Here is a 22,041-nt window from a genome sequence, read left to right on the forward strand (position 1 = left end):
ATAAAGTTCCAACAGGCCCTATACAGTTGGGATCTCTTGTTAAAGGCAAATGGCTGGAGGGATGTGGCTGGGAGCAGATGGGGTGGCACCCTCAAGGACTAGTGTCTTTCTTAGCTAACATAGCTCTTTAAGTCCTGCAGAGATGGGTGGGTAGATGCTGGTGTGCCATTCTGGAGAGAAATTAGGTTCTTTATTCTGATTTGAGTTTCCTCTCTGATATGGTTTTGCTGTGTCCCCACCCAAAACTCATCTTGAATTGTAACTCCCACAATTCTCATGTATCATGGGAGGGACCCAGTGGGAGGTAATTGAATTATGGGAGTGAGTCTTTCCCATGCTGTTCTCGCAATAGTGAATAAGTCTCACAAGATCTGATGGTGTTAAAAAGAGGAGCTCCCCTGCACAAGACTTGCTCCTCCTTGCCTTCTGCCATGATTGTGAGGCCTCCTAACCAGTGTGGAAGGAGTCTTTTCTTTGCAGTCTCGGGTATGTCTTTATCAGCAGCATGAAAACAGACTAATATACCCTTGTTCTCTACAGAAATCTTTTGAGAAAGGAAGAGGCAGTGACTATGTAAGCAAGCATCAACTAAGCATGGCTCTTTCCTGAAAGGCTTCATCTGGAGGAGGAAGTGCTTTTGATCCCAGCTCCCAGCATATAAGAGAAAGGTTGCCTTTCTCTGATGCATCTTAACTGAGGAGATACCAAGTTTGTTCCTCAGTGTTTACAGAGAGGCTTGTTTATTTTGACACCCTTTCTGTGGTGTTGTAGAAAAGCACCGAACATACAGAGAAGAGCCCCATGAAGTTGCATTTCTGTGATTAAGCCAGTATAATGTGTGCACATTGGGTTTTCAAAAGCCATGTTCAGATTACACACAGAAGAGGTACTTGGTTACATATATGCGGAGACTCTTGGGAGGTGGTCAATTTTAGTTTGCAGGTCACAAAAGGAAAAAAAATCAGTTGTACAGTTATGGATGTCATCTCAAAAAATTATGTGAGAAGAAACAGTCTTCATCTTCCATATTTTTTTTTCTTTTCTAAGCTGGGTTTAATAGAGACATTTGTGAACTGGCCTAGAGGGTGATCCCGGGGTCGTGTCTATCACTGGACATGTACAGAGCTTGAGTTATCTTACTTGTTTTAATCATTCATATCATCCTTTATCTTCCACAATGAGGGCAGATCTATGGCACCTCCATCTCCTTTCCTTAGGGCGATGTTATTTTTCTAGATTTCTCTGCAGGATTACTTTGAGACACCATGAGAGAAGAGGAGGAAACATATAACTCATAATGAGTAACTGTCCTTGAAGGAGTTCTTGCATGAAGAGAATAGAAAACATTCTAATTACAAGTAATAAAAATATCCTGACAACCAAAATGCCCACTTGAGTAGTACTTCACTTTGCAAATGTTAGTGGGAAAACCCACAGTATTTTCTTCCTAAAAAGAAATCCTTATAAATTTTATTTTTAAAATTATTATCAGGAAAATGGACATTTTTCTGTTGATGTAGAGTTTTGTGAATTTTAACATGTGCATATATTTGTGCAGCCATCCCCATAATCAAGATACAGAGCATCATTTCATCACCCCAAATAACTCTTCCCTCTAACCCAGTTCCTGGCAACCACTTATCTGTTATCCATCCCTATAGTTTTATCTTTTTGAGAATGTCATGAAAATGATATTCGTGTGCCATATAATAGATCATATTTTTAAACTAACATTTTTTTACTCAGCATAATATCTTTAGGATTCATCCAACTTCTTATAAATGTCAATAGTTTGTTCCTTTTTATTGTTAGTAGTAGTTTATTGTCAGTAATTTCATTGTGTAGGTGTTCCAATTGTTTTGCGTCCTTGTCAGCACTTGGTATTGCCAGTCATTTTAACTTTTGCTATTCTAATGGGTTTGTAGTTGTACATCATCATGGTTTCCATTTGCATTTTCCTAATGACTAATGGTGTTGAACATCCTTTCATATGCTTGTCATCCTGTGTCCTCTTTGATAAAGTGTCTCTTTGTATGTCTTTTGCCTATTTTTTAAATTAGGGTTTTTTGGGTTTTTTTTTTAACCATTGAGTTTTGAGAGTTCTTTATTATGCATACAAATTGGATATGTGATTTGCAAATATTTTCTCCCAGTTTGCAGCTTATCTTTTCATTCTCTGATTAGTGTCTGTCTTAGAGCAAAAGTTTTTAATTTTGATGGAGTCCAGTTTGCCAGTTTTTTTCTTTCATGTTTTTTGTGCCATGTTTAAGAATTCGTTGCCCAGATCAAGGTCATGGGTTTTCTTCTAAAAGTTTTATAGTTTTATATTTTACATTTAGATCCATGACCCATTTTAAGCTGGCTTTTATACAATGTATGACATTTTAGTCAAAGTTTACTTCTTTGCTTACAGATGTCCAGTTGCTCTGACCATTTGTTGAAAAGACTATTCTTTCTCCACTGAATTGCTTTGAACCTTTGTAAAAATTCAATCAGCCATACTTGTGTGGATCTATTTCTAGAGCCTCCATTCTGTTCCACTGATCTGCATGTTTATTCCTTTGCAAATACCACCCTGTGTGGATTACTGTAACTTTATATAAGTCTTAAAATTTGGCAGTGTAAGTCCTCCCATTTTATTATGTGTTTCAGATTTGCTTTAGCTATTCGAGTTCCTTTGCCTCTCCATAGAAATTTTAGAATTACATTGTCTGCATCTATAGAAAAGTCTGCTGGGACATTGATTGGTATTGTGTGGAATCTATAGGATAATATAGGGATAATTAATACTTTCACTATGTTCAGTCTTCCAATTTATGAACATAGTATGTCTCTCCAACTATTTAGATCTTCTTTGATTTCTTTCAAAGAATTTCGGACTTCTCTCTGAATTTTGTAGGTTTTAAATACAGGTCCTATCCATGCTTTGTTAGGTGTATACCTAGATATTTGATTTTTTGAACTATTATGAATGGCACAGACTTTTTAAATTTCAGTTTTTAATTGGCCACTGCTAGTTGTATTAATTTCTATGGTGACTGTAACAATTTTCTACAAATTTGGTGCTAAAAATAAGAGAAATGTATTCTCTCACAGTTCAAGAGGTCGGAAGTCCATAATTAGTTTTGCGCTAAAATAAAGGTGTCAGTTAGCAGGGTCATATTCTCTTCGGAGGCACTAGGGGAGCATCTGTTCTTTGCTAATTCTAACTTCTGGTGGCTGCCAGCATTTCTTGGCTTGTAACTGCATCATCCTAGTCTCTTCTCTGTCTTCATATTGCCTCTCTTCTGTGTGTCGGCCCTTCCTCTGCCTCAGTTTTTATAAGGACCACTTGTGATGCCGTAGAGGGCCCACTTACATAATCTAGGATACTATTCTCATCTCAAGGATCTTAATCACATCTGCAAAAACTTTACACGGGTTAATTAATTCTGGCCTCATAAAATAAAGTGAGACATGTTCCCTCCTCTTCTATTTTCTGGAAGTGATTGTGGATATTTTGTGTTATTTCTCCTTTGTATGTTTCATAGAATTTACCAATGTAAACATTTGGACCTAATGCTGCTATTTTTCAGAAGGTTTTTGATTACAAATTAAATGTCCTTCATAGTTATATGACTATCCAGGTTACCTATTTCAGCTGGGGCAAGTTTTAGTAGTTTGTAGTTTTTGAGAAATTGGCCCATTTATCTAAGTTGTCAAATGTATATGCATAGAGTTGTTCATAGCATTCTGTTGTTATTCTTCTATTGTCTGCAGTATCTATAGTCTTGTCTTCTTTTTCTTTACTGCTAATTTGTGCTTTCCCTTTTTTTTTCTTTATCAATCTTGCTAGTGAGTTATTAATGCTATAGATATTTTCAAAGAATTGGCTTTTGGGTTTATTGGTTTTCCCTATTGCTTTTTCTGTTTTCAGTTTCATTAATTGTTTTGCCCTAATTATTTCCTTCCTTTTGCTTGCTTTGGGTTTATTTGGCTCTTCTTTTTTTCCAGGTTCTTAACGTTGAAGCTCAAATTGTTTGAGAGATTTTTTTCTTATTGAATATAAACATTTAATGCTATGTATTTCCTTTTAAGCATTATTTTAGCTGCATTGAACAAATTTTGATATGTTGTATTTTAATTTTCATTTAGTTTAAAATATTTTCTAATATTCTTGGAATCTTACTCTTTGACCCAGTGATTGTTTAGAAGGGTCTTATTTAATTTCCAAGTGTTTTGAAATTTCCTTATTATCTTTTTGATATTGGTTTCTAGCTTAATTCCATTATGGTCTAGAAATATGCTTTGCGTAATGTCAATTATTTAGGTTTGTTAAGGTTTGCTTTATGATCCATGATATAGTCAATGTTGGTGAATGTTTAGTTATTCAGATGTTGGGTTTTCCTTAAAGGGAGCCATACTTGAAACTGGCTGTTGGCAGATTTACTCAAGACTCTTCCTGGAAGATTGTCACTCAGCCAATTCTTTCCTTTGTCTAGAACATCCAGGATGTGAGAAGCGATGACGAGGATTATGAAGAGGAAGAGGAAGAGGAGGAGGAAGAGGAAGACGGTACCAAAGGCAAAGAGATGGATTGTTTAAAGAACGGCCTCGGGGCTGAGAGGCACCTCATTCCCAATGGTCAGCATAGCTGTTAGCTGGAAGCCCACGGGACTCCCATGGCACAGCATGCTGCAAGGACTGTTGGCAGCCTGGCTTCCAAGCCCCACACATACCCCAGATTCTGCCCTTCCCTCTTTCTCACCACCACCTTCCCTCCCACCTAAGATGTGTTTACCAAAATGTTGTTAACTTGTGTTAAAATGTTAAATACAAGCATGCCCAGGAATTTTTACTGCAGTTAGGACTCAGACTGGTCAAATATTTCAAAGATTTCTCCAGAGAACCGTGTCAGTTCTAACTGCGCTCCTTTGTGCATATAACTTTCTCAGGGGATCACTTTGTTATAGGCCCTTGCACTTTGTCACCTTGCCTGTCCTCGGGACACTTTCACAAATGCTAAGTAATGCCATTTTTCTCAGGTGTATTTGGCCACAAAGAGCAGCTTGTTTCTCAAAAATGAGTTAGAAGTGGCAGTAGGACAGGAGCAGAAGGACCACACCAGGAGACTCTTCCACGTTATGGACACATCCTGAAGCTTAGGTGCGTCACCTCCACAGGGTGGTGTCAGTCCCTGCCTGCCACCCTACAGGGTTGCAGTAAGGATTAAGTGAGATCACAGAAGTTTAAGTACACACTGTCAACGTGAACCAACCCACTTTGCACTGTTTGGGAGAGAGAAACCTGGCTAAACTTGGCACTGCGTTGGGCCTGAACAAAAGGCAGAATCTTTAAAAATTCCTCTTAAATAACTCTGGAGATACCTGGAAATGAAAGTGCCGAGAAAGGTGTTCCATTTTATTTGCTAACTATTTATGCATCAGTTATCCAAGGGTCATTCTCAGATTCTCCTGGAATTCTTCTCCCTCAGGACCCTTGGTTCAAGGAAGGAAGTTTAGGCCCTGTTCCTTCCTGTCATTTGCTGGTCTTTCCCTTTTTCCCTTTCTAGGAGGGAAATTTCTGTGCTGTTGCCCTGAGCCCTTCTTTCAGGCCAACACAACTACCTGGGGACCTCCACAGGGGAATGGGATCCAGGTCAGGCTGCTTGCTGAGCCACATCACCCAGGAGGCCTGAGCCTCTGGGGAGGGCATGCATGTGCACTGCCTGACCCGGGGAGATCTTGGGAACAGAGGATGCTGTGTGATTTCCTCTGGCTTCCAATCCAATCAGCCTGTGTCACAGTGAAACAGCACAACACAAAAGGCCAAAATATACCCCTGAGAAACATTTAAGGGCAGGTGTTAGAGTCAGTGCCAGCTCCCTGGGAGGAAGGATAGGGATGGGCAGGTCAGTAGCCAGCTTGTCCTCACCCTCAGGAAGGGAGCACTGGGGAAGACTTGCATACGTCCCTGCCTCCCTTGTGGCCTTGTCACCACAGGGACACATGTCCTGGGCACAGTGTGCAGGGCTGACCTGGGAGACTTCTCAGGTGGCTGCTAACTGAGGAGAGGCCAGGCCTTCCCAAGGAAGACCCTCAGTGAAATCTGCATCCGCCCTCACCCCCACCACAGTCTCTCATAATGGTCAGATTTTGTACATTCATCCTATTTATTCAGGGGCTCGTATTATAAAGCCACAGGAGTGGTCGGCTTGTAGGGACTGGAAAATCAGCCCCAAGCAGGGCAGCTGCAGGGCCCCTGAGGCCGGAAGGACACTGCACAGAACAGACTGCGTTACTATTATTTTTACATAAAAGTATACATTTGAAACCTTAACGCTAAACAAAAATAAACAAAAAATCCTTTAGAATTCTTTCTGCAACAAAATATCTTTTTGAGAAATTGTTAGAACAGAAAAACAAGGTCAGATTTTCTCTGTATAACATTTGCTTTTATGAGGACGATATCATAAGCATTATATGTATAATATGATATTATAAATCAAAATGCCTGCACCCACTTTAGGGCATAGCTATTGATTTATTAATATTATATTATTATTATTTTGGTGGAAGAAGGTCACACTAAGATACAATTTTTTATGTTTTCAGTTAACGGTATATTTTCTTATTTGCTTATTTGGTTTCTGCCTCTGTACCCAATATCTTCTTGCTTAAGGTAGAAAAGTGTTTGTTTAGCTCTATCTCCAGTTTGTTTTCTCATTTGAATGTTGAAGGTAAAATTGATATACCAGTTTTAACTATTTCTGATACAGCTGAAAGCACTAAACCACTTCATAAGAAGTAGATACACATTTTTGTAACACTATTTAGGGCTTTTGTGGTTAATTTTAAAGGAAACCACCCTTTCTACAGGAAACAAGGGCTCGGGATTCTTCCAGAGGACCTTATAAAAATGCAGTCTGCAGTGCCATCAATATTGTAACAGTAATGACTTACAATAAAACAAAAAGTCCAGTGTACGTGGTGATTGAGCAGATTCAGCACACACATTGCTTACAGGTCTTCCTGTGTAGTGGAAGTAAAGACTCGCCATTCCTCCGGAAGGGCCATGCCAGGAATCAGGGAAGCAGTGAGGAGAAGGAAGCCAGGTTGGGATATTTGGGCTGCTGCCTTTGCGGTGTCAGACACCAGATAAGACAAGCCTGGCTGACATGGGGAGCCCCTTGCCTGATTGGGGTGAGCCTCTGGGCTATGCATGGTGGAACCAGCCAGCCAGCCTGGGGGCTAGAGTCTAACCAGAGCACGGCATCTGCAACCTGTGCAGGAACCACTGAAGTGCTAAGAAAGGGGACTGATTCTAAAGGTATTTTCTCAGCCTCATTTTCTGTATTTACCTTTCAAAGGTGTAGGAGGAAACAGAGTTTAGATTGATGGTTCAACTGGCTGTCCATCAGAATTACCTGTGGAGCTTTAAAAACAAATGCATCTTGCCTGTTTCTGCTCCACATTTTGATTCAATACTTCTGGAGTGAGAAGCAGAAATCTTCATTTTAACAGAGTCCCACATATTTCTGAAGAACAGTCAAGATTCTGTGTGCTCTCCTCTGGTTTTAGTCCTTTCTGCAGTTTCATATGCTAAGAGATGGGAAAATGCAATGGTACAGAATATTGAATCCAAAATAAAAGAAGAAAAGGAAACACAGAACAGGCAACATGAATTGCAAACTCATGTTAAGATGGTGAGTAGGTAGATTTCAGTTCACATTTACCAGTAATTACAACAAGTGTAAAAACAAAGATTGCCAGGCTGGATTTTTTAAAATCTCAATTATATGGTGCTTATAAGAGATATACTATAAAAAAATGTTGAAAGTAAAATGATGGACAAATATATACCATGCAAACTCTACTCCTCCCCAAACAAACGCTGGCATAGTTACATCAATATCAGACAAAGGAAAGGAGAATTAGTGGATAGTGAGAGGAATATTTAATACTAATGAAAGGGGCTAGGTGTGGTGGCTCACACCTGTAATCCCAGCACTTTGCGAGGCTGAGGCAAGTGAATCACCTGTAGTCAGGAGTTCGAGACCAGCCTGGTGGTTTCACATGGTGAAACCCCATCTCTACTAAAAATACAAAAATTAGCCAGGCATGGTGGTGGGTGCCTGTAGTCCCAGCTACTTGGGAGGCTGAGGCAGGAGAATTGCTTGAACTCGGGAGGCAGAGGTTGCAGTGAGCCAAGACCACGCCATTGCACTTCAGCCTGGGCAACAAGAGCAAAACTCCATCTCAAAAACAAAACAAAACAAAACAAAAAACAAAACTAATGAAATGGATTAATCAACTAGGAAAATATAAAAAATTTAAATCTGTATACACCTAATAATATAGCTTCAAAATACGTAAAGAAATATTTCACAGACTTAAAAGGAGTAATAAATTCATAATCCTGTTTGGGCATTTTTTAATACATCTCTCAGTATCTGATAGAATAAGAAGACAAAAAAACCCTATAGGAATATAGAAGATCTGAACAATGCCATTAACAAAATCCAGCTACTTGATATATATGTAGAACACTGTCCACAACAACTGCAGAATTTACATTTGTTTCAAGTGCATATGGAACATTTACCCAAATAGGCCATATACTGGCCTTTAAGGCAATTTCAAAAACATTTCAAAGATTTAAAATCACATGGAATATGATTACAGATAACAGTGAAATTAAACTAGAAATCTATAACAAAAAGATAAATGGAAAAATCACTACATATTTTTTAATTAAGCAATGCACTTCTAAATAACCTGTAGATCAAAGAAGAAACCATAATGAAAATAAAACATTTTAAACTGAATTATAGTAAAAAATGTGTGGGATGTAACTAATAAGAAATTTAGAGAAAAAATATATTAAAAGCTTTTATTTTTTTTATTTTTTTTTAAATTTATTTATTATTATTATACTTTAAGTTGTAGGGTACATGTATAAGTAAAGATAAAGGCTGACAAAATCAGTTGTCTAAATATATCAAAATGTAAGAAGGAAAATTAATAACATGTAAAACATAATAGCTCAGAGTATCAAAAAAAGCTGGTTTCTTAAAATAAAAAATTTATAAAATTCTAGCAAGACTGATGAAGAAAGACAAAGAGCAATGTTGGGAATGAAAAGGATCTGTCATTGTAGACCAAGCAGAAACCAAATAGGTGATGGGAGAATATTGTGAACAACTTTATATGAATACATTTGAAGATGTATATAAAATGTGTAAATTCTTAGGAAGACAAAACTTGTCAAAATGGACACAAGAAGAAATAGATATTTAAATAGTGCTCTATCTGAAACAAAACTGAATCTGAAATTTTAACCTTACCTGCCCACCCCCCACCACACACACACACACACACACACACACATCCCCCCCCCCAAAAAAAAAAAAGCCCACGAAAATACTTCAGGCCCAGATCAATGAATTCTTCCTATATTTAAGGAAAAAATACAAGTATCATGCAACCTTTTCCAGGGACAAAAGGAACAGACATTTTCAAACGTGCTTTATAAGGCCAGCATAATCTTGATGTCAAAATCTGACAATAATATTAGAAGAAGAAATAAACAAAACTATTGACTAAGTCAATCATGAACATAGGTACAAAATTCCTAAATGAAAGCAAACTGAATTCAGCAATATTTAAAGAGATAATGTGTGAAAACCAGGTTGGGTTTATTTTAGGAACTTGAGGTTGATTTAATACTTGAAAATTAGTGTTATTCACCGTTTTTATAAAATAAAGGAAAAAACCATATGTTTAAAAACCTTTATAATTCAACATACATCTGTTACAACAAAAGAAAAAATCCCTTTTACCAAAGTAGGATGGAACTACCTTAATCTGATAAATAATATCTTTAAAAAGTGAAAAAGCATTGTAATGTTATAATGATGGAATACTGAAACTATTGAAAACTTTTCCCTCTCAGACTGTTATTAAGACAAGGATGCCCGTGATCTTCAAGGATACCCATCATTCTAAATATAGTTAATATTGTTTATCTTCCCTTTGCTCTTCTCTCCCCTCCGCTCCCTTCCGCTCCCCTCCCCTCCTCTCCCCTCCCCTCCCCTCCTCTCCCCTCCCCTTCCCTCCTGTCCTCTCCTCTCTCCTCTCCTTTCCTTTTTCTCTTTCTCTTTCTTTTTTTTGAGACAGAGTCTCGCTCTGGCGCCCAGGCTGAAATGCAGTGGTGCAATCTTGGCCCACTGCAACCTCCGCCTTCTGGGTTCAAGCAATTCTCCCACCTCAGACTCCCAAGAAGATGGGATTACAGGCGCACACCACCAGACCCAGCTAATTTTTGTATGTTTATTACAGACAGAGTTTCACTGTGTTGGCTAGGATGGTCTTGAACTCCTGGCCTCAAGTGATCTGCCTGCCTCGGCTTCCCAAAGTCTTGGGATTACAGGCGTGAGCCACCAAACCCAGCCAACACTGTATTTTTCATTCTAGCCAACGTAATATGTCAAGAAATAAACATTACACGACAGGGATGCCCTCTCCTACCACTCCTATTCAACATAGTGTTGGAAGTTCTGGCTAGGGCAATCAGGCAAGAGAAAGAAATAAAGGGTATTTGGTTAGGAAAAGAAGAAGTCAAATTGACCCTGTTTGCAGATGACATGATTGTATATTTAGAAAACCCCATTGTCTCAGCCCAAAATTTCCTTAAGCTGATAAGCAACTTCAGCAAAGTCTCAGGATACAAAATCAATGTGCAAAAATCACAAGCATTCTTATACACCAGTAACAGACAAACAGAAAGCTAAATCATGAATGAACTCCCATTCACAATAGCTTCAAAGAGAATAAAATACCTAGGAATCTAACTTACAAGGGATGTAAAGGACCTCTTCAAGGAGAACTACAAACCACTGCTCAGTGAAATAAAAGAGGACACAAACAAATGGAAGAACATACCATGCTCATGGATAGGAAGAATCAATATCGTGAAAATGGCCATACTGCCCAAGGTAATTTATAGATTCAATGACATCCCCATTAAGCTACCAATGACTTTCTTCACAGAATTGGAAAAAACTGCTTTAAAGTACATATGGAACCAAAAAAGACCCCACATTGCCAAGACAATTCTAAGCCAAAAGAACAAAGCTGGAGGCATCACACTACCTGACTTCAAACTATACTACAAGGCTACAGTAACCAAAACAGCATGGTGCTGGAACCAAAACAGAGATATAGACCAATGAAACAGAACAGAGCCCTCAGAAATAATACCACACATCTACAGCCATCTGATCTTTGGCAAACCTGACACAAACAAGAAATGGGGAAAGGATTCCCTATTTAATAAATGGTGCTGGGAAAATTGGCTAGCCGTAAGTAGAAAGCTGAAACTGGATCCTTTCCTTACTCCTTATACAAAAATTAATTTAAGATGGATTAGAGACTTAAATGTTAGACCTAAAACCATAAAAACCATTGAGTAGGACATACACAGGCAATTAACATACAGTTTGTATGTTTGATGTATTATGTTAACATACTGTATTCTTAACAATAAAGTAAGCTAGAGAAAAAACATTATTAAGCAAATCAAAAGGAAGAAAAATGTATTTGCTCTTCATTACATGAACATGCATCATCATGACATCCTGGTCATGAGTAGGCAGAGGAGGAAGAGGAAGAGGAGAGGTTGGTTTTGCTGTCTTCCAGGTGGCAGAAGCTGAAGAAAATCCATGTAAAAGTGGACCCATGTGACTCAAACCTGTATTACTCAAGGATCAACTGTAGAAACGAAAGGCATGTGTGTGAATGCTCCTTTCAGCAATGTTCATAATTGCCTAATGGACACTTTCCAAATGTCCACCAAGAGTAGGATGGATACGTAAACTGTGGTGTATTTACACTATGAGATACCATATAACAATGGAAACAAACTGGTATTTGCAACAATGTGGCTTCATCACACAATTTTAATGTTTTGCTAAAGAATCTACTCCAAAATTCATATATAGTTTACGTTTCTGTTTTTTATAAAATTCAAAATCAGACAAAACCAATCTATGATGCTAAAGTCAGGGTAGTGGCTATCTCTGGGGTGAAGGGAGGGGCTGTGTCTTTATGGGGGCCCTACAGGCTTTCGCGATGCTGGTGACGTTCTACTTCTTGACCTCGGTAGTGGTTACATGGGTGTGTTCAATTTGTGATCAATCATCAAATGGTACACTTGATTTGTATACTTTTCCATATGTATTATAATTTTTAAGTTTTTAAAATGAAAAAGGAAAAGCTAGCTACTTTTACCTTAGATAGCTGACATTATTGACCATAATATCTTTTTTATAAGAACTTTCAATGCAAAAAAAATTTTTTAAGCAGACATAAAGGCCCATAATCTTACCACCAGGTAATCGCCATTGGCATAAATAAAAACAGTAATAAAAGTGATACATGCGCATAAAGCATTCAAATAATGCAAAAATGGAAGGTAAAAAACTCTCTGCACAGTTTCTCTCCCAAAGAGAAGCACGTTGACATTATATGTGATTCCATCCACAAGCACCCTTATGCCTATTTTAGGAGGTACCCACTGCTCCCTGCCAGCTCCCCAAATGACTGCAACACAGCTTGCGGCTAAGACAGCTCTGAGCTTCTTGCTCATGGCAGTAAGGGAGAGCACCTCCTTGACAGAGCTGCAGCACTGCTCACCAGGCCCTACCGCATTGAGCTTTCTAGGATTGGCTGAGGATGGCGATATCACAGCTTAGGACTGGTGAAAGCAGCAATGCCAAAGTCCTGAGGTGTTCAAAGAGTCTCAGGGCTTTTTAGGAGTAAGCTGTCTACCAAGCTAATGTCTTGTGAGAAGGTCCTCAAATGAACAATATAGTTATTTGCATGACAAAAGTCTTCTGGAATAGTAAATTATACTAATGAAAATAAGGAATACTCAAATTATACTAATAAGGACAGTGAGCTTGGGGGGTCTGTGGTTTAGGCTCTACTCTGCATACTTATGTCATCTCTGTGTATACAGTTGGCCCTCCCTGTCCATGGTTCTGAATTCATGGATGGATTTGACCAACCATGGATGGAATTTGAATATATTGTGGGTAGGGGGAGGAACTGGGTCTGTACTGAACACATACAGACATTTTTTCCTGTCTTTATTCCCTAAACAGTACCTTATAACAACTAGTTAACATCGCATTAACAGTGTATGATTTCAAGTATACAGAAGGAATGTGCACAATTGTATGCAAATACTCTGCTATTTTATATCAGGGACTTGAGCATCTGGGGATTTTGGTATCCACAGGTTGGGTGGGGGTGGTCCTGGAACCCATCTCAACCAGACATTGAAAAACAGTTATGTTTCTATTATCCTTATTCATATAAACTCTGCACTAATGTGCCCAGGTGACGTGGAAATGAAAGCATAGATCCACCTCTTCTACAAGCCCCCAGGACTGTGAATACCCAGAGGCATTGCCCTTACCTAATTTGCACTAAGATTCCATATAGGCTATTAGCATTCATATGCAATCTATTTCTAAAACACAAAAAGACCTGTACTCTGAGTGGAACACGCTGGTCTGTACCTTGCTTTTTTCTCTCTGCTGGGTGATAGAGAGCTTTCCATATCAGCACAGATGGACTTCATGTCTGTAGGGGCTGCCCCTAATCCTTAGAAATGTATAATCCTTAGAAATATTTCACAAAATATTTAACCAGTCTCATATTGTTGCAAGCTGGAGCTGTTTCCAGTTTTCAGCTCTTACAATATTACAATGAACATCCTTGGGGGCAAGTGTTTAACCAACACTGCCTGAGTTAAAATCCCTACTCCATGGTATACTGTGTAATCTTGGGCAAGTCCCTTAATTTCCTTCCCTCACTCTGTTGGCCAGGCTGGAGTGCAGTGGCAAGATCTCAACTCACTGCAACCTCTGCCTCCTGGGTTCAAGCGATTCTCATGCTTCAGCCTCCCGAGTAGCTGGGGTTACAGGCTCGGGCCACTATGCTGGGCTAATTTTTGTATTTTTCGTAGAGACGGAGTTTCACCACGTTGGCCAGGCTGGTCTCGAATTCCTGACCTCAAGTCATCCTCCTGCGTTGGCCTCCCACAGTGCTGGGATTACAGGTGTGAGCCACTGTACCTGACAAGTCCCTTAATTTCTTCAACCTCAGTTTAGTCATCTACAAAAAGCGCATAGGATCTTCCTCATGGTGTCATTTTGAGGATTCAATGAGATGATCTATTTGGGGAATTTTTTGCCCTGCTTTCTTATAGCAGGCACTCAGTACATGTTAACTCTTCTTACTATTCATAATTACCATAGAGTAAATTTCTACAAGTGGGATTTCTGGGTCAAAAGGCACATATCTTTTTTTCACTAGATACAAATTGCCTTGTTCTACGACATTTAAACTCTACCGACAGTGTTTGAGCGGCCATTTCTCTGAAATGGGAATCAACTTCTGACCTTTTTGTCTGTCTGAGAGACTTAATCTTACCATGTTTGATTTGCAGATGGAACATTTGTGGTTCTTTTGTTTGCTTGTCTCTTTTTCTATTGGGTTAGTGTTCTTTTCCTTGTAAATTTCTATGAGCTCATATTAAATTAAGGGGGTTGCTTTCTTCTCCATCATATGTAATATAAAAATTTCCCGGTTTGCTTTTGGTCTTATGACTTTATATATAGCACAGGGGAGCAATTTTTTTTCCTTTGGTAGTAAAATATATTAATCATGTCTTTAACAGTCTTTGGAGTCTACATCCTGCTTGGAAAGTCTGCACTAAACGGAACTATACACAAAAACGTTCATGCTTCTTTTTATAACTTACATGGGTTAATGAACGCTTTGCTCCATCTGGCATTTATTTTGGTGTAAGGAGTGAGGTAAATCGGGATTTTTTTTTAATGGTTTGCTGGTTGTCCCCAAGGCATTTGCTGAACACTTTTTTTCTTTTCCCTTGCACTTTGCAGTGCCACCCTTAAATTATTTTGTGTCTCTTGTCTCTTTCTGGACTTCCCATTATGTTTCACCAAAGTACTGCCAATACCAAATTGTTTTAATTAGTACAGCCTTATAATAGGTTTTCATATGGTTAGATCAATAATCCATTTTTCCTCTTGTCTTTCCCAATATTACTGGCCCATTCAACATCTTTATTTTATTTTATTTCCAACATTTATTTTATTCCAAGCTAGAAACTGGATGAATTCTAGTTTTTGTTTTTTGTTAGGCTCCCCACAAAATCCCAATGGTATGCTATTTTAAGGTTGCTTTAAATTTATAAACTTAGAATAATTGACAATTTATCATATTGAGTATTCCCATCCAAGAGTCAGTTGTCTTGCTATTCAGTTAAATTATTTTAGGTCTCTTAGCAAAATAGGGAGATTTTATTTGTATACACCCTGAACATTTCCTTTAATTTTCACTAATTTTCTCTTTGATTTATTGTAAATAAGATCTTTACTTCCTTTTAGTTTTTTTTTAATACTTAAAAAAGCTATTGATTTTTGTATGATAGTTGTGATATATACCCCTCTACTCAAGTTTCTAATAGGTTTTCAGCAATATTGGGGTTTTCTATGTATAGAAAGTCATCATTTACAGATGATTTATTACTATATGTGATAGTAATAAATCAAAATACTTTATTACTATGTATGATAGTAATAAATTATATGTAAATTATAATTTTCCATTTTTCCTCCAATATTTTTCTTTTCTTTTTGTGTAAATGCGTTGGCTTTTATCTCTAGATTAATGTTAAATATTAGTGTTGATATAGACTACATTTGTCTTGCTTCTGCCTTTAAAGATTATGTTTCTAGTTACTCACCATTAAGCATGATGATGGCTTTTAGTTTGACATGTATATTCTTCCTTTTTTTATTTTTAAAAATCAGAAATGGGTGTTGAATTGCATATCTTGGGGTTGTTGATTTAGCCGTTTGCCATTTGGCCTGTTAGTCTGATCGTAATAGCTTTTTATTACTGGACTGGCCTAGCATTCCTGGGGTCAGCCCATCTTGGTCACAGTGTGTTATTTTTTCATTTACAGATGGATTTTATTTGTCCATATTTAGCATTTTAGCATAGATTTTAGTTTTGTGTTTAAAAATTAACTTTATATTTCAGCACAATTTTAAGCTCACAGCAAAATTGAGTGGAAGGTATAGTGGTTGTCCATAAACCCTTTCCTCACACCTGCATAGCCTCCCCCATGATCAACATCTCTCGTCAGAGCAAAATGCTTGTTACAATTAATGAACCTACATGGACACATCATTGTCACCCTGAATCCATAGTACACTAGGGTTCGCTCTTGGTGTTGTGCATTCTATGGGTTTGGGCAAATGTATCATGACATTAGTCATCATTATAGTACCATACAGATAGTTTCAGTGCCCTAAAAATCCTCTGTACTCCCCCAATCATCCCTCCCTTCCCCCACCCCCTAGCAACCACAATGGTTGGAATCATATAGTCTGTAGCATTTTCAGATTGACTTACTTCACTTAGTAAAGTTCATTTAAGGTTCCTCCATGTCTTTTCATTGTTTGATAGTTCATTTCATTTTAGCACAAAATAATATCCCATTGTCTGGATGAAGCACAGTTTATTTATCCATTCACCTACTGAAGGATATCTTGGTTGCTTCCAAAGTTGGGCAATTATGAAAAAAAAAACTTTTATAAACATTCATGTGCAGGTTTCTGTGTGGACATAAGTTTCATTTGGGTAAATATCAGGGTGCACAATTGCTGGATTATCTGATAAGAGTACATTCATTTTGTAACACTGCCAATGTGTCTTCTAAAGTGTCTGTACCGTTTTGTTTTCCCACCAGCAATGAATGAGAGTTCCTGTTGCTCCATATCCTCACCAGCATTTGGTGTTGTCAGTTTTGAAACCATTTAAACTTAACAGATTTTGGGGGCAGGGCTGGGGGGTAATTATTTTGAAGCTTTCTTAACATCTTCAATTGTTATTAGTCTGTTGGGTAGTCTTGTATCTCAAGGCCAATTTTGGTCATCTATATTTTCTTGAAAAATAATTCCTCTATTCAGCTTGCCAAATGTATTTGTATAGATTATTGCAAAATCTCTGGAATAATTTCTCTGTATTCATACTTATTTTGCCCCTTTCATCTATAATGTGTGATTGTGCTTACTTCCTTTACTTCTTGATTAGGCTATATAGTAGCTCATCTCCATGACCCACCCCCCAAAATGATCAGTTCTTATGTTTATTAATTGCTTTTTTTTTTTTTTTTTTTTTTGAGACAGAGTCTCGCTCTGTTGTCCGGGCTGGAGTGCAGTGGCTGGATCTCAGCTCACTGCAAGCTCTGCCTCCCGGGTTTACGCCATTCTCCTGCCTCAGCCTCCCAAGTAGCTGGGACTACAGGCTCCCGCCACCTCACCCGGCTAGCTTTTTTGTATTTTTTAGTAGAGACGGGGTTTCACCGTGTTAGCCAGGATGGTCTCGATCACCTGACCTCGTGATCTGCCCGTCTCGGCCTCCCAAAGTGCTGGGATTACAGGCTTGAGCCACCGCGCCTGGCCATGTTTATTAATTTCTAAGTTTATATTCTTTTGTTCTGCTTTCCTTGGGTTTATTGCTCCTTTTCTAATTTCTTGAGCTGGACACTTTCTTTTCTTGTTTAGATATGTAGGTGTTTAAGGCTATGAATTTTCTTCCAAGCACAGTTTTAGCCCATTTTATACTGTTTTCATAGGTATTGATGTCATATAATTATTTTAAAGATAGTCTATAATTTTAGTTTTTATTTCTTTGTTGATCCAATATTATTTATGATAATGTAAAAAGTGATAGTTGGTTAATTTATCCCCCATGTCTTTTTTATTTTCTGGGTTATTTTTGCATTATAGTCAAACTGTGTACTCTCTAATATATTTTGCAATATATCTAGCATATTTTGCTGCCTAATGTATGTTCTAGGGCAGTGGTCCTCAACCTTTCTGACATCAAGGACCAGTTTTATGGGGGTGGGGGGTGTTTGGATGGTTTCAGGATGGAACTGTTCCACCTCAGATCATCAGGCATTAGTTAGATTCTCATAAGGATAGATGTGCAATGTAGGTCCTTGACATGTGCAGTTCACAATAGGGTCCATGCTCACAACAGAAGCTAAAGCAGTCACTGATCTGATAGGAGGTGGAGCTCAGGCAGTAACGCTCACTCGCCTACTGCTCACCTCCTACTGTGCCCACTGACACCAGTTTGTGGCCCAAGGTTGGGGACCCCTATTCTAGGGGAACTTGCAAATGTATATGCAATTTTATCAGGATATTGTTCAACCTTATCAATTATTTTATTTAGATTCATACTTATTTGGGGTATGTCATGCTTTGACAGAGGTGAGTTAAAATCTTCCATAATCATAGTTATGATTTCCAGTTTCTGCTATTTTTTCATAGTTAAGTTTTTTTATTGCTGTAGTTTTGGTGCATACATTATTTGTGATACTTGCAGCTTCAGGGTGGATTTTACTTCTATTAATATGTGGGTCTGCCTCAACTAGTTTGGCTTTTTCTATCTTGAGTATCATATTGTGAATTGTATCACTAATGTTAATAACTTGATTCCTGATTTCTTTTGAACTGAATTTGTTTGAAATAGTTTTGACTTTTATTTTTATTCTTTATGATTTGATTTGTTTTAATTTCATATCATATATCACAGGTTCTGAAATGTTTTTACCACAACATTTCTGACACCATATGTGTGGGTTTTTTCCCATTCCAACAACAAGCTCTTCAATTATTAGGACACAAGCTGTGCGTCCTATAATTCAATTCAATTCTGGCCCTAACTACTCGGAGTCAGTGTCAACTCTGAAGGTTTAAGGGCTCTGTTTCGCAAGACTGCCCTCACTTCAGTTGCAAGTCCCAGGTTGTGACGTGTATTTCTGACCAACTGGCTACACATTGGGGGTTCCCTCTCCTCACGTTCAATAACTCCCGTGAACAGCTCATAGAACTCAGGAAGGCACTTCACTCATGTTAGTTATTTGCAACTCAGGAACAACCACATTGAAGAGATACATGGGGCGAGGTACAGGGATAGGGGCACTTCCATGCCTCTTTAGGCACTTCACCCTTCCAGCAACTTGATGGGTTCACAGGCATAGAATCTCTCCAAAGCCTGTCATTTAAGAGTTTTATGAAAAATTTTTTACATAGACATGATTAAGTCAGGAGGCATTGGTGTTTAACTCAATATTCAGCCCCTCTCTCTTCCCCAGAGGCCAGGATAAGTCTGAAGGTTTCAACCTCTAAATATGCCTTGGTCTTTCTGGTGACCAGCCCCACTTTATAGTGTGGCTATAAAGGTATGGCCAAAGGAACAGCTTTGGCTGTTGACTGTGGTGGTAAGTATCCAAAGCTATGTGTATGATAAAATTGCATAGAACTATGCACACACAGACAGACACACATGCACAAATGGGTTCATGTATAACTGGTGAAGTCCAAATACACTGTGGGTTGTACAAATGTTAATTTTGTGGTTTTGATATTACACTCTAGTTATGCAAAATGCTATCACTAGGGACATGAGAGTGCAGGGTTGCAGGCTGCACAGGACCTCATTGTATATCTTTTTCTAACTTCCTGTGAATCTATAATTATTTTAAAATAAAAAGTTAAAAAATGTCCAATAATTCCAGCATCTGTGTCATTTTTATATTGGCATCATTAATTGTCTTTTCTCATTCAAATTAATATTTTCCTGGTTCTGGCTGGGTGCAGTGGCTCACGCCTGTAATCCCAGCACTTTGGGAGGCCGAGGCAGGAGGATCACTTGAGGTCAGGAGTTCGAGACCACCCTGGCCAACAGAGTGAAAGTCCATCTCTACTAAAAACACAAAAAGTTAGCCGGGCATGGTAGTGCACGTCTGTAATCCCAGCTACTCAGAAGGCTGAGACAGGAGAATTGCTTGAACCCGGGAGGTGGAGGTTGCAGTGAGCCGAGGTCATGCCACTGCACTCCAGCCTGGGTGACAGAGCAAGACTCTTGTCTCCAAAAAATATAAAAATATAAGATTTTCCTGGTTCTTGGTATGACAACTAACTTTGTATTGTATCTTAAACATTTTGGTTATTATGAGACTCTGGATTTATCTAAGTCTTCTATTTTATCACGCCTTTTTTGACACCATGATGGTGAGGAATAGGAGAGGAGGAGCTGCCTCATTAGTACCTGGTGAAGGTGGAAATCCAAGTTCCTCCCTTTGCCAGTGTTGACACCTAGGTGCAGAAGGGTGTATCATTAGTGCTAGGTGAAGATGGGAGCTCACCCTCCCTGAGACTTCTGCTGACATACTGACACCACCCTGGCCAGTAGAGGCACTTCATTATCCTTCCCCACATTGCTTCCACTGACATTGCAGAGTGGGATGAGCACTCAGTATTTCTTGAAGTTGGTATTTCAGTTCCCCGTTCAGCTTCCTCAGACACCATCCCAGTGAGGAGAGGGAAGGACATGCAACTGATGGAGGTCTAGGTTCCCCACTTATTCTTTGCTGTGAAGAGCAGGAATTAGGGCACACACAGTTTTTTTGTTATTGGTTTTTTTTTTTTTCATGGCATTTGGCTGGAGTAGGGAAGTTACACACCACCATGTAGTTCCTTGGGTCTTGAGAGCCCTAGCCAGTCTGCCTTCTTTTCTACACCTTTCAGTGTCTTCTTTCACTTGTTTTTCATATAACGTCCAAGGTTTTTAAGTGTACTTAGCAAGAAGAATAGCAAAAAGTGCATTTACTCCATCTTTTCCAGCAGTCTTTTCTTTTAATAACTAAGTTTATTCCATTTACATTTATTGGAGTATTACTTCTAAATAATACTTATGTGTTTCTTATTTCAATTTGTTTCCCCTCTATATCTTTTCTACTGAGATGATTTTGTAGTGCATGTGAGTATGTGTTTTCCTTTTGCTAATTTGAAAGGTTTATAGTTGTGTTGATGTTTCTAATGGTTATATATAGGTTATATGAGAGATTGTAATTTCAGATATTCACTAGATTCTCCTAGTTTCCCCTCTTGCTAAAGTTCTGCTCATACCAGGGAGCTGGGGGAAGCCTGCTGAGGGTGGCCCAGACCAGGGACTATAAAGTGACATTTGGCTCTGGCAGACCCCTAAAAATTAGTCTTTCCTTCTGTGTGAGTGGCTGAGAAAGGAAAGGGGAATGTGAATCAAGTTTCTAATATGGAACCCTTTGTATCCACCTAACTGGGGAGGCACTCCTTTGGAAAAAGAGGGGATAACTGGGTCAACTGATAGATTTTTACATTAATAAAAGTTGGGTATATTTTACATCTTACTCAATCTGCAACCCCTTAGGAATACTTCCAGGCTAGTAGGTTTACATTTCTATTGGAAACCCCTGTATGTTCTTGAGTTATAGGGAGGGGGGAAGCTAAAGCCCTGAGAACTGCCTGGGGATTCCCGTGAACTGTCTGTGGGAGCTTCCACCCAGCATCTGCTGACTTTGGGGAAGCCAGTGCTTTATCTTTCTATCTTCCACTATCCCTGGCAACCCGTGATTTTGTTGAGCTTTGCTTCCTGGGACAGGCATTAGGAAAACAATAGGCCATCACTGAGGATTGCTGGAGGGGTGGAGTTTTAAATGAGAAAACCTAATCCCAGCTAGGAGAAGGTCTTGCCCAAGGTGGTAATACTACTTGGCCACACCTGTCCCATCTGGGTACCTTCCTTTACCTTTTGGTAAAGGGGCCTGGCTTCAACACAGGATTGGTGGAGTCTCTGCAAAGTGGCTGAAATTTTCCCACTTGACACTTGAATGGAAGCCCCGACACCCACCCCTTGGGGCTTGGCTCCAAAAGCAGGCTGCTTGCTTTGGCAGTTTTCTTGGCTCCCTGCTCCCAGAGCAACAGCCATGTCCCCTTCAGAGCCTCAACCACTGGCCTCCATAGATCTCTTTTTTTAAAAAAATTATTATACTTTAAGTTCTAGGGTACATGTGCACAATGTGCAGGTTTGTTACGTGTGTATACATGTGCCATGTTGGTGTGCTGCA

General features: G+C 38.8%; 1 protein-coding gene across 5 annotated transcripts in view; it reads left to right on the plus strand.

The window, feature by feature from the left end:
* Positions 1–4,842, plus strand: part of LOC105499260 (ceramide synthase 3) — a 133,250-nt gene extending 128,408 nt beyond the window's left edge. For all 5 annotated transcript variants that reach the window (XM_011771776.2, XM_011771778.2, XM_011771779.2 and 2 more), the window contains one exon: positions 4,482–4,842. In XM_011771776.2, the coding sequence (XP_011770078.1) occupies positions 4,482–4,640 (159 nt within the window). In that variant the 3' untranslated portion in view covers positions 4,641–4,842. The remainder of the gene's footprint in view (positions 1–4,481) is intronic.
* Positions 4,843–22,041: the final 17,199 nt, after the last annotated feature.

The sequence above is a fragment of the Macaca nemestrina genome, chromosome 7 (genome assembly GCF_043159975.1).
Source record: "Macaca nemestrina isolate mMacNem1 chromosome 7, mMacNem.hap1, whole genome shotgun sequence".
Taxonomy (NCBI): domain Eukaryota; kingdom Metazoa; phylum Chordata; class Mammalia; order Primates; family Cercopithecidae; genus Macaca; species Macaca nemestrina.